Source organism: Cetorhinus maximus, chromosome 12 (genome assembly GCF_964194155.1).
Source record: "Cetorhinus maximus chromosome 12, sCetMax3.hap1.1, whole genome shotgun sequence".
Lineage (NCBI taxonomy): Eukaryota > Metazoa > Chordata > Chondrichthyes > Lamniformes > Cetorhinidae > Cetorhinus > Cetorhinus maximus.
In genome coordinates, this window is record NC_135890.1 from 122374676 (window position 1) to 122393008 (window position 18333).

Sequence of the window (18333 nt, forward strand, 5' to 3'; positions counted from 1 at the left end):
GTTAAGATGACAAATCTCCCACATTAGGAGCCCTGGGTGTGGGGTCCCACTGAAACAACATAAACACATCCATAGCTGTAAAAAAAACTGTCCACATATATTCACCCATTATAGCCTGAAACCATATCACATTGAGGCAACCATTAGATCCAAACAGTGCTGGTTCTCTATCACAGCTCACTATTTGTTCAATAAACGCCATCCTTCCCTAACATCAGACTGTCAGCTTGCTCAGGATACAGAGACAAATTAAGGCAGTGACAGTGTCTGTGCACATCACATTCCAAATGTTTTTATGTAATACAATCACATTCTGGATAAGGATCTCAAAAAAATAAATCATCAACCTTAAACATTTCCACGGACACATCTCGAATAGGAAACATTTGACAGTCTCAGAATATCCCTGTGGGAGTTTGAGGCCAGTGCTCGGTGAGGCGTGAACGCACGCTAATAGATGTAGCTGGAAAGTCACACTCACGCGACTCAACCCCCAACACGGCAGACTTCACCACCACTACTCACTGCATACAGTAAACTCAGAACTTCCCTTGTAGCTTCCAAACAATCTTACTCCAGTGACTCCGTTACTTAAGCAACCATTTTATTCAGATGGCACAACAATTGCAGCCAATGAAGTACTTTTTGAGGTGACTTACCATTATAATGTGGGAAATACGGCAGCCAATTTGCACACAGCAAGCTCCCACAAACAGCAACATGATAAATGATCAGATAATCTGTTTTAATGACATTGCTTGGGGGGGATAAATATTATCCAAGTATACTGGGGAGAACATGCACTCTTTCTCCCAGTGCAGTACTGTGGGAGAGCTGCACTGTCAAGAGTTGGAGTTCTGCCCACGTGACATCAAACCGAGGCCATGTCTGCCCTCCAAGGTGGAGGTAAAAGATATCACAGCCATTAGTTCAAAGAAGAGCAGGGGAGTTCTCCCCAGTGCCCTGGGGCCAATACTTATCCTTCTACCAACATCAGTAAAACAGAATAGCTAACCATTCATTCCTTTACTGGTTGCTGTGTGTAAACTGACTACTCCAGATGGCTCCAAAACAACTGAGACTATAAGTCAAAAGTAATTAACGGGCTGAGAAACACCTTGGATATCCTGAGGAAACAGCAGGTGCTACAGAAACTCAAATTCTACCTTTCTTCAGATATATCTGAGTGAGTGGTTGCACAGAATCCCCATCCATCAAACTGAACAGCGCGCGCCGAGAATATTTAAATACCGTCAGCATCACCAGCTCAGAAAAATTACCCAACAACGTTTCTACAACTCTGACACAAATCAAACAGACAGCACCCAGCAGATCAATAGCGACAGGCCACAGTATGGTTCTGCTCAATCTCGTCAGCTGTTCCTGTTAGCTACAGTGCGTTTGAAAATTCACCCGACTGTTAAGAATCATTGTGTCTCAGCTCCACAGCTAATCTTTACTCCCTTTATTTCTCTTTTCGTTGATTGCTGAAACTTCTGGCCACCTCCTAAACCCTGTTTACTCTATAATTCTCTCCTTCCACTGTCTGCTCAGCTGCACACATGGAAAGAAAGGAGGCAATGTGAGTGAGAAAGCAAACAAAAGAAAAAGGCCAGAAGTACTAGCTGCTGAAACAGTAACAGACTACATTTCATATTGCTTTATCTCCTGAAGAGTAGCCTTTCAAACTGGACTCCCAGCAGCAGAGAGTCCCAGTGTTCTGGTCATACACTGTCCGTGGAATAAGTTTCAGATGTGACTCAGTGAGTAACACTCTCTCCTCTGAGTTTGTGGGTTCTGTCCGCCAGGGACTTCAGCACAAAATCTAGGCCTACATTCCTAGTGCAGTGTTAAGGGAGTGCTGCACTGTCATCTTTTGGATGAGATGTTAAACCAAGGCCCATTCTGCCCCCTCAAGTTGAAGTAAAGGATCCCGTGGGACAATGAGGAAGGATTGGATAGGACGGGGTTGTTTTCCTTGGAGCAGCGAAGGTTAAGAAGGGACCTGATAGAGATGTACAAGATTATGAGGGGCATAGATAGGGTGGATAGGAAGGCACTTTTTCCATTAGCAGAGGGGTCAATAACCAGGGGGCATAAATTTAAGGTAAGAGGTAGAAGGTTAAGAGGGGAGTTGAGGAGAAATGTTTTCACCCAGAGGGTGGTGGGAGTCTGGAACTCACTGCCCGAAAGGGTGGTTGAGTCAGAACATAACATCTCGTAACATTTAAGATATTCACTTGCTTTGCCATAGCCTTCAGGGCTATGGGCCAAATGCTGGAAAAAGAGATTAGTGTCGTCAGATCTTTGTTGATTGGCGCGGACACGATGGGCCGAATGGCCTCCTTCTGTGCTGTAAACGTCTATCAGTCTAAGAGCAGAGGAGTTCTCCCCCATATCCTGGGCCACTACTTTTCCCTCACCCATTATTAAGACCAGATGATCTGGTCATTATCTTATTGCTGCTTATGGGAGGTTTATGGGAGCTTCCTGTGCGCAAATTGGTTGCTGCACGTCCCTATATGACACCAGTGATCATACTTCAAAAAGTACTTCATTGGCTGGAAAGCACCTTGGGATATCATGCAGTCAGTTTATGGCACAGGAGAAGGTCATTTGGCCCATTGTATCTGTGTCAGTTGAGAAGGAGCAATCCAGCCTAATCCCACTTGCCAGCTCTTGGTCCATTTCCCTGTGGTTACAGCACCTTAAGAGCATATTTGAGCGTTCTTTAAATGCAATGTGGAACTCCAATGGAAACAGCCAGCTGGTCACAAATACACTCATCAAATATTATCCTTTGCTTCCCTTGGATCCCATTAGTTTTTACTTTTTTAAAATCAGTCTGCCGTGTGGAACCTCGTCAAAAGCCATGCTAAAATCCATGGAGAGTACATAAAACACCTCATCGACCCTCCTTGTTACCACCAAAAAAAATTCAATGTTAGTCAGACACAACCTTCGCGTAACCAATCGTGCTGAGTGTCTCTGATTAATCCATTCTTTTCTAAGTGATGACTTGTCCTGTCCTTCAGAAATTGTTTCCAATAATTTGACCACCACCAAGGTTAGTCTGATTGACCAGTAATTGTTCAGTCTATCCCCTCCTCTCTTTTTAAACAGTAGTACAGTATTAGCTGTCCTCCAGCCAGAGGGGATTGCAAAACGACAGTTAGAGCCTTCACCATTTTTGCCTTTGCTTCTCCTATAGCTGCCTGGGATATTTATCACAGAGATAAAAACAAAAAGCTACTGCGGATGCTGGAAATCCAAAACAAAAACAGAATTACCTGGAAAAACTCAGCAGGTCTGGCAGCATCGGCGGAGAAGAAAAGAGTTGACGTTTCGGGTCCACATGACCCTTCAACAGAACTGAAGTATAGTTAGGAGAGGGGTGAAATATAAGCTGGTTTAAGGTGGGGGGCGGGGGCAGAGAGAAGTTGAGGGTGGGGTGGTTGTGGGGACAAGCAAGCAGTGATAGGAGCAGATAATCAAAAGATGTCACAGACAAAAGGATCAAAGAGGTGTTGAAGGTGGTGATATTATCTAAGAAAAGTGCTAATTAAGAATGGATGGCAGGATACATTGGACTCGAAACGTCAGCTCTTTTCTTCTCCGCCGATGCTGCCAGACCTGCTGAGTTTTTCCAGGTAATTCTGTTTTTGTTTGGGATATTTATCATCCGGTCCTGGTGACTTATCCACTTTCAAAGATGCTAAACCTCTTAATAACTCCTCTCTCACTATGTTTACCCCGTCCAATATTTCACACTCCTTCTCCTTAACTTTGTGAAGACAGACGTAAAGTATTCATTGAGAACCATGCCTGTGTGTTCTGCTCTTACACACAGGTTCCCATTTTAGACTCAGATAGACCCTATTGTTTGCTCTTTATGTATTTATAGAACTTCTTGGGTTTTTCTTCCTTTTATTTGTCAATATTTCTTCAAACCCTCTCTCTTTGTTTTCCTAATTTCGTATTCAGTTTCACTCCTGCACTTTCTGTACTCCCTTGGATTTTGTGCAGTGTTGTGCTCGCAGCTCCTGTAATCTCTCTGGGAACAGCAGAGCCTCCACATGATCTCTCTAAGCTCTCGGTTTTAGCTCAGGGAGCAGGAGTCCTAAGGGAGGAGGCCAAGGCTGACAGGCCGCGTGTGTATTTGCCTCGTCTGTCTCCAGACAAGACGCAGCAGGAGATAAATGGCAGGGACCCAGAGGAATGGTCTAGGCTGGAAGAGCATCAATGTTTACATGACTTTTATTGCTAAACAGAGGCAGAACTAAAATGTGGACAGATTTGGCTCAGATCATTTTCCCTGTCTTTTCCCCTCAGTGGTAACATTGGAGGGCGGGTGACTTTCAGTGTATGTACTTTAAAGACAGGTATGTATAAATATTGAGCTTAAACAGTCATTAAAATTGAAACACATAATCTTTTAAAACACATGCTTTTCATCAGAGCAGTGGGCAGTGTTAGCAGATAGCAGCAATATAAAGGGCAGTGTGTTGCAACACAGCAACTACCAATGGCTGTTTACAACAAAGTTTTGGCTTTGGGGAGGGCGGGAGTGAGATGGGAAACTCTTTCGAGTTACCAACAGTCACAGATTGCCACTCTTTTCGAGTACAATCACAGTTCTTGGTTTTCCGGGAGTGGGACATGAACCCACAACCCTCTGATTCAAAGGCGAGGGTGCTATGAACTGAGCCACGGGTGTAAAAAGGCATAGAGCACCTGATCTCCATTACACAATTGCTTTGAGCAACTGGATGGTCATTAAAAAGTCAGAGAGGGCTGTATCCAACAGGAAGAAGATCATAAAGAAAGTGGTATAGAGAAACATTAGTGTTTTTATTTAGTTCGAAAGAGTCCATCGCTGTCTTCAAGACCTGATGACATGAACAGATCTGGAAAAGTCACCTTCACGATTCCTCATTAAACTCCATGCACCTAAGTTCCAGGTGTGTGGTTAATGAGCTTTGCGCTGATTGGGTGTTTAAGATTAATGATTTATCAATAGTAAATGAAATGAATTAGCAGACATTTTACTGACTCTAGTTTAAGGAGTAAAGGATTTACCCAAGACTGGGCCTGTCACTCGGGGAGACGGTTGTATCTGCTTCATATCTGGAGAAAGGATGTTGAAGCAAGAACAGACTGAGGATTCCTTGTGAAGACCCAGGTGAGCATTCCCGACTCTCCTGTCCCATGAACAAATCAATAAAAAATGTCCAACCGCTTAGTTCTCTGGCCCTCAGTCACATCTCCTGTTCCTGATATAGAGGCAGGGCGATGTCATTCAGTCCCTCGAGCCTGTTCCACCATGGTCCCATTTACACCCTTATTTAGCAACATTTAAAATGATTAGCAGATTTAAGATGATTAGTTGAGCCCCAGCATCTACTGCTCTTTGGGGTGGAGAGTTCCACAATTCTGCCACCCTTTGTGTGGAGAAGTGTTTCCTAACTTCTCTCCTGATTGGACTGGCTTTGATCTGACGATTCTGTCCCCTTGTCCTGCACTCCCCCCACCCCACCCCACACCACAACACCCCCACCACTGTCCCCCCATTCCCCCACCAACCCTGACCCACCAACCACTGGAAAAGGTTTCTTTCTCTCTCTACCCTCTCAATTCCTTTCAAAATCCTAAAATAACATCAATCAACTCACCCCATAATCTTCTATATTCAAAAGAATAAAGTTTCTGTAATCTCACTTTGTAATCTAACCCCTGAAGCCTTGGTAATATTCTAGTGAACTTGCACTGCATTCCTTCCAACGCCGATGTTTTCTCTGTAGATGCAGTGCTCAGGATCATACAGAGTGCTCCTGACATGGTCTAACCAGGGCTTGGTACTCCAGGTTTTGGTTGTGGGGAACCTTATTACCTGCATCAAGCCACTGTCCCTCTCCCTTGCTTGGAATGGGTTAAGATCGGAACTTGAGGGAAGATAGCGGAATCAGCGGAGGAAATTCCTTAGGTCAGTTTAACCAAACCCCGCGCCCCTTCACCCCCACCCCCACCAGAATCCCAATCCCCATTCGGCTGACAGGTTTCAAGTCATTACCTGAGTGTCTGCTATCTGTAATAGCAGAATTTACTTGACTAAAGACATCTTATTTGATAAACATTGCCACACTTCGAATGTCACATCTTTCTGATGATTTTCCCTCGGTCATTGTCTGAAACGATTTTCTGTTTCAAGGGAGAACATTTGGCAATTTGCATTAGTGAATGGAATTGTGACCTTGTCCCTGACATTGCCCTTCAACCAGAATTATTACTGAATACCAACAAAAATAACCCCTCAGCAAAGATAAATACCGTTCTACAGAGTGCACCTACTGATAAACAAACTGTCACGCACACTTCCTCTCACTCACTCACATCTTCCCTCACTCATTCACACTCTCACACACTCAACTTCTCACTGATGCACAAGCTCTTGTAGATGTATGAGTCTGTGCATCTGTGTCTGTCACTGGCATAGCGGTAATGTCACTGGACTAGTAATCCAGCAGCCCAGGCTAATGCTTTGGGGACATGGGTTCAAATCCCACCATGGCTGGTGGTATTTAAATTCAATTAATAATCTGGAATTGAAAATGTAATCTCAGTAATGGTGGCCATGAAGTTATCATTAAAAACCCATCTGGTTCACTCTCCTTCACTTCAGGGAAGGAAATCTGCTGTCCTTACCTGGTCTGGCCTACATGTGATTCCAGACAATGTGGTTGATTCCTTAAATGCCCTCTCAAGGGCAATTAGGGATGGGTAACAAATGCTGGCCTTGTCAGTGATGCCCACATCCCATGAAGGGAAAAAATGTATACATGTGCTAAAATATATATACTCACTGGCTTTCTATACGAATTTCCCTGAATAATTTAGGTACCACTAGTGCGAGCAATTATTTGCCAGCCATAGCTCAGTGAGTAATACTCCTGCCTCCCACTGCACAGACTCGAGCCCATAATCCCGACTGACACTCCCAGAGCAATACTGAGGGGGTGCTGCACTGTTGGAGGTGCTGCCTTTGCGAGAGATATTAAACTGAGGCCATGTCAGCACTCTCAGGTGGATAAAAATGATCCCATGGTACTACTTTGAATAAGGGCAGGGGTGTTATCCCTGATGTCCTGGGGCCAATATTAATTCCTCAATCAACATCACTGGATCAGATTATCTGGCCATTATGACATTGTTGCCTGTGGGAGATTAAATTCCCCCCATAAACACTAATGATGGTTTGTCTCAAACCTTCTCAGGTGGTCACCTGCCTCCAGGGGCTGACCTGCAGCCATGATGCTTGAGGGGGAGGCCTGGGTGTGAGTCCCAGATTTAGCTGGAAAAAGACTTTTGTCTTATCTTAACTGAAGAACTAATGCATCCTCTGGTTGGATGACATTGCAAACACAAGCATTCTCCAGGAAGCAGGTCTCCTGAGCACAGAGGCGACCATTCTCACATGGCAACTGCACTAGACAGGGCTCTGCATCAGAATAGAGTCATATTGTTGTACAGCACAGAACCAGGCCCTTTGGGTGCCATACACTCAGCTTCCAAAGTGCGCCCTCAGCTCCCAGCTCACGACTGGTGAAAGGTCACGGGGTGGTCAGGGGAACTGTTTCACCGATACCCTGAAAACCCACTGGAAGAAGATTAGCTTTGACCTCAGCAGCTGGGAACAGAGTGCACTGGGCCACCCATGATGGTGCGCCAATCTTCAGCTGGGTGTCACTGGTTTTGAAGCAGGCCAGGCGATGAAGGCCAAAGACGTGAGAGCAAGAAGGCCCTCGACCACTCATCAGCCACGGACTGACCACTGACTGCAGATGTGGAATGTGGATCTTGGATTGTTTTCCCATCTTTACGCTGTTTCTATCTTAGTCTTTTACTTTCCCTTTTCTACCTCCTTTACCTTGCACTGACTTCACCCCAATCTCTTACAGCCTCTCTCTCTTTCTCTCCCCATTTCTTTCTCTCTCTCTCTCCCTCTCTCTAATCTAGATTCTATGGCAAGAATGCTCCTCGCTCCCAGGAACCACCATTACTACATAAGATTACATTTTGAAAGTACTTCATTGGCTGTAAAGCGTTTCGGGATGTCCTGAGAATGTGAAAGGCGCTATAATAGTGTAAGTCTTTCTATTTCTATGCTGAAGGGTCTATTATTTTAGACACATGCATCGTGAGGGAGCTTCACTTATATTGCACCTTATCACATCTCAAACATCGCAAAATATTTTGTATACACTGAAGAAAAACAGCTTAATTTTTAGAGCTTTTCACAACCTAAGCACATCCCAAAGTGTTCACAGCCAGTGTCGCTATTAATCTAATGTAAGGAAACTCACTGATATTTTCTCTGCTTCCATCGCTCCATGCAGCAATGAATTCCACAGTCTCACACAACCCCAAGCCTCTTGTGTGAAACACTGTTTCCTACTCTCTGCTTTAATTCCTATTTTCAATCTTCCAGCTACGTGCCCTCACTCCAGAGCCATCAGTCATTGGAAACAGTCTGGGGTGGGGGGGTGATTTCAGGTGGGCAGGGGAAAGGGTGAACATAAACCCCCTTCCCCATTGACATCATCAATTTGACAGGCCTTTGGCCTGCAGCACAATCAAAATGGGCTTTTTGAGGAGGTACCAGCATGGAAGCCTCCTAAAGAACACTCAGGTGAGTCAGGAGAAAGGGGTTCAGTGAGGTCTCCTGGGCAGGAAGTAGAAGAACCAGAGAAGCAAGGCTTAGGATTTCCATCATGGAGCCTGGAGGAACTTGGACCCATAGTTTCCCCGCCTTTCATCTGTCCATCACCATCCCATCTCCCTGTCGCCCACACTCTCCATTCCCCTCCCCCTCCACTCTCTGTCCTCACCCCTACCTCTTCCTCTTTCTCTCTCTCCACCACAGTCCTTTCACTCCACATCCTTCCATTTCTCTTCTCCCTCTCCATATCCACATCTCCATTACTTCCCCCATCGTAATCTTTCCTACATCCTGCCTCCCTCACTATTTCCCATCCCTCCCCTCAGCCACCTCCCTCTCTGCTCCTCCTCATTGCTTCCTTCTCAATTTCACTGAAGGTGGAGGACTGGTTGAGAGAGCAGTTAATGAAGTATACAGTATCCTGGGCTTTATTACTAGGGGTACAGAGTACAAGGAGGTTCTGTTAAACTTGTACAAAACACTGGTTCAGCCTCAACTGGAGTATTGCATCCAGTTCTGGGCATTAGTGAGAGCGCAGAAAAGATTCACACGACTGGTTCCAGGGATGAGGAACTTCAGTTACATAGATAGATTAAAGAAGTTGGGACTGTTTTCCTTGGAGAAGAGAAGGTTGAGAAGAGATTTGATAGAGGTGTCCAAAATCATGAGGAGTCTGGACTGGGTAGATAGGGAGAAACTCTTCCCATTGGGAGAAGGATTGAGAACCAGAGGGCACAGGTTGAAGGTAATTGGCAAAAGAAGCAATAGCGACAGGAGCAACAATAGCAACAGCGAGTGGTTAGGGTCTGGAATGCATTCCCTGAGTGCGTGGCGAAGGCAGGGTCAAACGTGACATTTAAGAGAGAATTAGATTATTTTATGAAAAGGAAAAATGTGCAGGGGTACAGTGAGAAAACCGGGGAATGGGACTTGGTAAATTGCTCCTTTGGAAAGCCAGCACAGACACGATGGGCCGAATGGCCTCTTTCTGCGTCATACCATCATGTGATTTCCTTTTGATAATTTTATATCTTAGAATACTTTGCTCTGAACCCAATGTGTGTATCAAGGCTACAGCAACATATATGTCTCTTCAAGTTATCATCCCTGCTTTTCCGAATTCACACTTAATGCCTGGCACATTCACAGACAAACTCTGCAAATCTGTCAAGCTTAAACTCCTTAATGCCCCTTACCCTTCAGTTTTTACCTTGTCCTCAAATTCTTCTCATCGGAGTGCTTTGTACTTTAAATCCTGGCCACAAAACTATTGTAACAGAAACATGCTCTCTGCTTCTAATCCTCTCTAAGCTGCCAGGTTTAAAAAATGTTTGGACCTGTGGTGTCCGTGGACCTGCAACACACTACAAAGCAAAACCTAGGATGGTTCTGGAGATTAAGTGATGTATAGGAAAATAGAGACAGGCAGAAAGAAAGAACCATCTTTCTATCGCACCTTTCACAACCTCAGGATGTCCCCCGCTTGCTTTACAGCCAATGAAGTACTTTTTGAAGGGTTGTAATGCTGGAAATGTGGTAGCCAATTTATACACAGCAAGCTCCCACAAACAGCAATGTGATAAAATGACCGGATCATTCCGTTTTTTTTAAGTGATGTTGAGGGACAAAATTGAAGTTGACAATCCCACTGCAATTGGGAGTGCAGCATTGTTGGAGGTGTTGTCTTCTGGTTGAGAAAGTCAAGCCTAGGCCCTGATTGGCCTCACATGTGATGCAAAAAATCCCCTGGCACTATTTCGAAGAGCAGAGGAAATCCCTCATGTCCTCGCCCCTCCCTAACTCTGTAATCTCCTCCTGGCTACAACCCTCCAAGATCTCAGCATTCCTCCCATTGTGGCCTCTTGTGCTTCCCCAATTTTAATCGCATCACCATCGGTGGCTGCACTGGGTCTGAAGTTCTGGAATTCCCTCCCTAAACCTCTCCATCTCTCCCTCCTCAGAACCTACCTCTTTGATGGAGCATTTGGCCATGTGCCCTCATATCTCCTCATGTGGGTCGGTGTCAAACATTGTTTGATGACACTCCTGTGAAGTGCCTTTGAACATTTTATGATGTGAAAGGTGCTTTATAAATAAAAAGTGTTGTTGCTATTAAAGATCCTATCACTCTCCAATTGCACCCCTCTCCCTCAATCCCATCCTCTACCACTGAATGAACAATTTGGGGCTTTTAACAAGGAGCCTGTTGCTGATAATTCAGTCATGCGCTGGTCATCAAAAATCAGATTAACCAATAAAAAAAAAGTCAATGAAGCAAACACAACAAAGTGGAATCCAGGACTAAAAATCAGCATTTGAGTGAAACAACTTTGAATGAAGTGAAATCGAACAAGAATGGAGATTGTGTTCGGCTGAATGATTGCTGTCAAATTATATCAAAACATGTTGTGAGAAAAACTACGACATGACCCCAATTGGCCACACATTATACACATTAAAAGCAAAGCTTTCTGAAGGAACTTGTGAAAATTGAGCGTGTGAGATCATTAAATAGGCCTTTACTCTTCAGGATGCCATGAAGCTACCTCATTGGCAGCTCCTCAGCGATCTCTAGGGATTATAAAGGTTCTACTTGTCATAATTCTTTCTTGATTATTCTTTGTATAAATAGCTGGTGATGATTTTGATTGACATTGATGCTTTGGAAAGAGCGCTGAGGAGGACCATTAGATTAATTCCCGGTTTGAAGCATCTTAATTACGAATATAGGCTAAAAGAGTTAGCACTTATCAGTTTAGTGAATTATGGGTGATTTGATTGAAGTTTAGATGATGAAGGGAATAAATTATGTCCCGTGAACAGTGTGTTCCAATTAAATAATTTTTATTCTTTATTCATTCATGGGATGTGGGCTTCGCTGGCTGGCCCAGCATTTATTGCCCATCCCTAGTTGCCCTTGAGAAGGTGGTGGTGAGCTGCCTTCTTGAACCGCTGCAGTCCATGTGGTGTAGGTACACCCACAGTGCTGTTAGGGAGGGAGTTCCAGGATTTTGACCCAGCGACAGTGAAGGAACGGCCAATATATTTCCAAGTCAGGGCCAGAGTAATCTCCTGGATTAGTTTGGATTGTTTAAGGGAGTCGAAGAGGTTTTTAATTTGCTTTTGTGCCTGTCCCAGGGGATCACGTGGTTTCAGAAGGGGGATGGGTAATGTCTATCTTGTGACACATGAAGGATGGTAATTGTGTGGGTGTCATGACTCGATGGAGTAAACGGGTTTTGTAAAGAAACAGTAAAACTTTATTACGAAGACCTCTCACAGCGCTTGCACCTAGACCTGGCCGCTCGTCCGAAAAACCCCCAGCATGCTGGCGCCAAGAGCTCCCGCAATGCATCACATGACCTGCGATTGACAGGAGGGAGGGACAATAAATGCAGTTACCACATTTCCTCCCTCTTTAGCTTTTTTACAATCATAAGACCATAAGACATAGGAGCAGAAATTAGGCCATTCGGCCCATCAAGTCTGCTCTGCCATTCAATCATGGCTGATAGGTTTCTCAACCCCATTCTCCCGCCTTCTCCCCGTAACCTTTGATCCCCTTACCAATCAAGAACCTATCTATCTCGGTCTTAAATACACTCAATGACCTGGCCTCCACAGCCTTCTGTGGCAATGAATTCCGTAGATTCACCACTCTCTGGCTAAAGAAGTTTCTCCTCATCTCTGTTCTCAAAGGTCTTCCCTTTACTCTGAGGCTGTGCCCTCGGGTCCTAGTCTCTCCTACTAATGGAAACATCTTCCCCATGTCCACTCTATCCAGGCCTTTCAGTATTCTGTAAGTTTCAATCATATCCCCCCTCATCCTTCTAAACTCCATCGAGTATAGACCCAGAGTCCTCAAACGTTCCTCATATGTTAAGCCTTTCATTCCTGGGATCGTTCTCTGAACCTCCTCTGGACCCCCTCCAGGGCCAGCACATCCTTCCTGAGATACGGGGCCCAAAATTGCTCACAATATTCTAAATGTGGTCTGACCAGAGCCTTATAAAGCCTCAGCAGCACATCCCTGCTTTTATATTCTAGTCCTCTTGAAATAAGTCACTCTTTGCAAAACACAGTTGAGCATCCAACAAACATATATACAATGTCAGGTGATTATAAATCAAGCCTTTGAGGTGCTCTTCGTATACAGCTAGAGTGGCATAACTCAACCACTGGAGGTTCCTGAACAGGATCGACAGGATCTGGAACTTCACTGCGGGACACATCATCAGTTCAGGATTTGGCAACTCTTCTGAAACATCTGGAATGTCTGTTCTAGGTCAATCACACACCTCAGAAGTCGATGGTTTAACTTTAATCACAGGTTGATCAGTTAATTGTTGGAATGTCTCTCTAGTATGGATGTGATCGACATGCTTATGGATGATTCTATCTCCCACTTGTACTTGGAAAGATAATGGACCAATGACTGAAACAATGGCTCCCAGAGCCCAGCAGGGATGGACTGCTGCTGAAATTTCGCACGTATACTGTGTCACCTACACTGGATGTGCGAGCTCTACTGTGTATGTCATGGTTAAACTTCTGATTACTCTGGTTCCGCGCTACTTTCCTCTCTAAATTCAGAAACATCAAGTGTAAACGTGTACACAGATGACATTTCATTCATAACTCTGATGGTGTTGAACCCATAGTCGAATGTGGTGTTGTATAATAACATAAGAGAAACTGGAGTACCTTCCAGTGTATCTTCTGCTAACTTCTTCATACCAGACTTAAAAGTTTGTACAGACCTCTTGGCTAGACCATTCGATGAGGGATGCCAAGGAGCTGTCTTTATGTGGTTGGATTCCATTCAGATCCATAAATTTCTGAAACTCGATGCTGATAAAGGCTGTACTATTGCCAGAAACGGCAATTTCAGATAGACCATGCATGCTGAAACACTGACCTAGCTTCTTGATAATTGCGTTCGACTTTGGTGATTTGGCTTCATATACATCTGGCCATTTTGAATGTGTATCTACAATTAACAAGAACATGGTACCTAGGAATGGTCCTACATAATCAATATGTAGTCAAACCCAGGGTCAACCAGGCCACTCCCACGGATGCAGGGGAGCCGAAACAGGCAACTTCTGTTGTTGCTGACACTGGAGACAGTGCTTGACCGAGCTTTCAGTGTCACTGTCAACACCTGGCCACCAGACACAGCTTTGCACAAGTATTTTCATCTTTGATATGCCTGGATGCGCACTGTGGAGCTCTGTCAAGAGTGGCTCTCTACCTCGTGATGGGACCACAACTCTTAATCACCACAACAAAATTCCGTCTTGACAGCTTAATTCCATATTTCTGACATGGAATGGTCTCAATTCTTCAGATACAGGCGAGTTTGGCCATCCTTGCAAAGCAAACCAGAGCATACAGGGGTCTGGGCCAAGTGCTGGAAAATGGGATTAGAATAGATAGGTGCTTGATGGCTGGCACGTACATGATGGGCCGAAGGGCCTGTTTCTGTGCTGTATAAGTCTATGACTATAAAGTCTATTGACTTTCGACAATATTGGATACCGGTCAGATCTAACTGACATCACCGAGAACGTTCAAATACCCTTTGATGTAAAGTTAATGAAATATAAATTACATAGTTAAAAGTGATGGTTGATGCTGAACTGACTGCAGTATTGAAGGAAAATGCTGGATAATTCAATACATTAAAAATTTAGTGTACTAAAAGACTAGAAAAAAGCTGAACTTATTTCCTGATAGGAACCTGAATTCAGCACGAGCAAAAATGGTCAACTGGCTACGTCCTGGGCTAAAGATTTTAACTTGCTGCATTTGCAGAAAAGCAATCAGAGGAGTTAATTAATCACAGAAAGGAGATTGTTTGTGCAGCTGGAAAGAGTTCAAAGTCATATTCAAATTTCTACAGGCGGGTCAGTAAACCACAGGAAGGAAAACTTCAGTGATCAGGTAACCTTAGAGTGCAGGAGGCTGCCATTCGGCCCACAGTGCGTGTGCCAGCTCTTTGACAGAACTATGCAAATAGTCACACTCCCCTACTCTTACCCCACAGCCCGGTGATAGTTTCCCTTTTCCAGCATTTATCCAACCTCCCATTGAGAGTGATTCTTGAATCTGCTTCCATCGCCCTCTCCAGCACTGCATTCCAACTCACAACTCGCTACATTAAAAAAGCATTTGCCCTCATCATCCCCCAGGTTCTTTTGCCAATTATTTTAATGGCTGGGATATTTCACATCAGCAAGTTTCCATAAAGGAATCAGGAGCAAATTAATGGCAAAAAGATTATTTATAGAGCTGGAAAGAGTTCAAAGTCACATTAAAAACATCGTGGCCGTTCTATATTCTTCAGCCAGCAAAGCACACAGAGCAATCTTCAGCATGATCCTATTAAAGTTTGATCTTTCCTCCAGACGCTATTCCTATCATAACTGCTAAAGCATCGACATTCAGTGTGCACGTTCGAGCATGTGTAATCTGCCATTGGATCAGTGCAGTTCAGCAGTGTCACTTACCACAACCACAAACAGTGCTGGGGCCACGAATGCCCAAATGGCTCCTTTTTCAATAGACAACCAACAACTGCAGGAGGAACAGAGAAAATGAGCAGCAAGATCAAGCAGCATTTACAGAGGAATAAAAATTACACCTGCAATCAAATCACAGTCCGGGCAAGTCCCAAGGAATGGTTTTCAATCCGTTCACTCACAGGGTCCCTACTGTCTGGGTAATGTTGACTTTCCATGACAACGTAGAACATGAGATATCAATTCAGCCACTCATCATAGTGACCTCTCGATTTGCATTTCAACTCCACAGTATCAGCAGTGCCACAATGGGTCAGAAGATTCTGGCTCCACTCCAGAGATCTCTGCACAAGATCTAGGCTGATACTTAGCACTGAGTGCTGCATTGTCAGAGGATCAGTACGGAGGGAGTGCCGCACAGTCGGAAGGTCAGTGCTGAGGGAATACTGCAGCTGGAACTTAACTCCATCTACCTGCCCTGGTCCCATAACCATTAATAGTGGTTTGAAGTCATAAGGAGGTGCGACTGCAAAAGTTATTGGTGAATATAAGCTTCAAAATTTTACCATCCAAATTGTTTTATGAAGAGTAAATCGTGTTTGACTAATTTGCTAGAGTTCTTTGAAGATGTGACTAGCAAGGTGGATAATGGGGATCCTGTAGATGTAGTATATCTGGACTTCCAGAAGGCTTTTGATAAGGTGCTGCACAAAAGATTAATACACAAGATCACACGGAGTTAGGGATAATATATTAGCTTGGACAGAGGATTGGCTAACCAACAGAAAGCAGAGAGTCGGGATAAATGGGTCTTTTTCTGGATGACAAGCTGTAACTAGTGGGGTGCCACAGGGTTCGGTCCTTGGGTCCCAACTATTTACAATCTATATTAATGACTTGGATTCAGGGATAGAAGGTACTATATCTAAATTTGAAAGTAAGTTGCAATGAAGAAATAAGAAATTTACAAATGGATATGGACAGGTCAGGTGAATGGGCCAAAATTTGGCAGATGGACTTTAACGTGGATAAGTGTGAGGTTATCCATTTTATTCGGAAGAATAAAAAGGCGACTTATTATTGAAATGGAGAGAAACTTCAGAATGCTTCAGTGCAGAGGGATCTGGGTGTCCTCGTGCATGAATCGCTGAAAGCTAGTATGCAGGTACAGCAGGTAATAAGGAAGGCAAATGGAATTTTGGCATTTATTGCTAAAGGAATAGAGTATAAAAATAGGAAAGTGTTGTTGCAACTGTACAAGGCATTGGTGAGACCGCACCTGGAGTACTGTGCATAGTTTTGGTCCCCTTACTTGAGGAAGGATGTAATTGCATTGGAGGCGGTTCAGAGGAGGTTCACTAGATTGATTCCAGAGATGCGGGGCTTGTCTTATGAGGAGAGATTGAGCAGTTTACGCCTATACTCGCTAGAGTTTAGAAGGATGAGGGGAGATCTAATTGAGGTATATAAGATGCTAAAGGGGATGGACAAAGTAGACGTGGAGCGGATGTTTCCTCTTGTGGGGCATTCTAGAACGAGAGGCCATAGTTTTAGTCTAAGGGGTGGTAGATTTAAATCAGAGATGAGGAGGAATTACTTTTCTCAAAGGGTCGTGAATCTGTGGAATTCACTACCTCAGAGTGCAGTGGATGCCGGGACACTGAATAAATTTAAGGAGGAGATAGACAGATTTTTAATTAGTAACAGGTTGAAAGGTTATGGGGAGAGGGCGGGAAATTGGAGTTGAGGCCGAAATGATGTCAGCCATGATGGTAATGAATGGCGGGGCAGGCTCGAGGGGCTGAATTGCCTACTCCTGCTCCTAGTTCTTATGTTCTTATGATTTGCAGGAATGACAGGCGGCGTCTATAGACCCTGGGTGTCGCTAGGCGCCGACCAGCCACGGCTCACTGTCACTCCTGGGCAGCGTGTTGGGAGCTCCTGCTGCCCCTTCTTCATGAGGTTGCTGCACCTGCCTTTGCGCGGCCAGGAGCCTCAGTCACTCTCTCCTCCGTCTCCTACTGTCTCTGTCAGCCATCAGGCATACAGCTAGATCACCAGGATCCATGATCCTGATGTGGTCCTCCTGCAGCATGAAAGAGAGAGAGGGAGGCATACTTTGCACCTTTCCTGGCCCCTGTGTGACCGCCCCTTAATGCTTCCTGGAGCGTGCTGGTCACCACTCGGGTGGCCAGAGATGAGTGTGCTGCATGGCTGTCCTGTCAGCCTGCGACATGGGGGAGACAGCTCCTAACTGGGATGCTGGGATTGCAAAGGGGCTGTAAGCACCTCCAGCAGTGACTGCTACATGGCCAGTGTTGGTGAGGAGATTGTACAATGTGTGCAGCCCAACTGCTCCATGGTCCAGTAAAGTGGTGGTGGACTCGAAGTCTGTGCCGGGGGTGTGGGGAGGACAGGGGTGGGGGGGAGTAAGGTCTGGAGCGCTTGGTGACCCTTTGGTGCCTCCACGTTGCTTGCGAGGGTGGGCAGGCTAGGAGCCCGACCCCAACCATGTCACCGTGGCTGCACCTGAACTGTCTCAGTTGCAGAGGGATGGTCAGTGGGATGTCCCCACTGCCCGACCCCTTCCCTCACCTACCCTGCCCCCCACCTCGATTGCCTGTGTGCGGGATGCAGCGCCAGGGCAGCAGTTGCCTCTGGACACCTCCCGACAACAGTCACCTCCGTGGCAGGGCAGGGCAGCATTCCCCCCCCAGCACCCCTGACGGCTGCCAAACAGCAGGCGACCCTGGTGAGCTCTTCAGGACGATGTTGCTCACTCACCTCCAGTTTCCCCAAAGTGAACATCGCCTGTGAAACACGTCAACGTGCTTTCCTGCCGACATGGATGGACGATCCGGCAGGGGGTCCAGACCCTGGCAGAGTAGCCTTTTAATGAGATGCTGATGTATCACAATGACCCCCCCACCCCCACCTCCGCCGGCTATGGGGGGACACATGTCCCACGGTCGGTGGGCTGGGCTGAGCTGACGATCGCGACCTGTTTTCCCGCCATCATGAACCAGATCGCACCGTCTCGTCCGCGTCCCCACCGCCTGTCACCCCCTCTGCCAGCGGGCACGGAAAACTCTG

The 18333-nt window shown here is 45.4% G+C and overlaps 1 protein-coding gene across 4 annotated transcripts in view; it reads right to left on the reverse strand.

Annotated features, from left to right (window-relative positions):
* adgrd1 (adhesion G protein-coupled receptor D1) overlaps window positions 1–18333 on the reverse strand; it is a 238426-nt gene that overhangs the window by 56214 nt on the left and 163879 nt on the right. For all 4 annotated transcript variants that reach the window (XM_078554566.1, XM_078554565.1, XM_078554563.1 and 1 more), the window contains one exon: window positions 15229–15295. In XM_078554566.1, the coding sequence (XP_078410692.1) occupies window positions 15229–15295 (67 nt within the window). The remainder of the gene's footprint in view (window positions 1–15228; window positions 15296–18333) is intronic.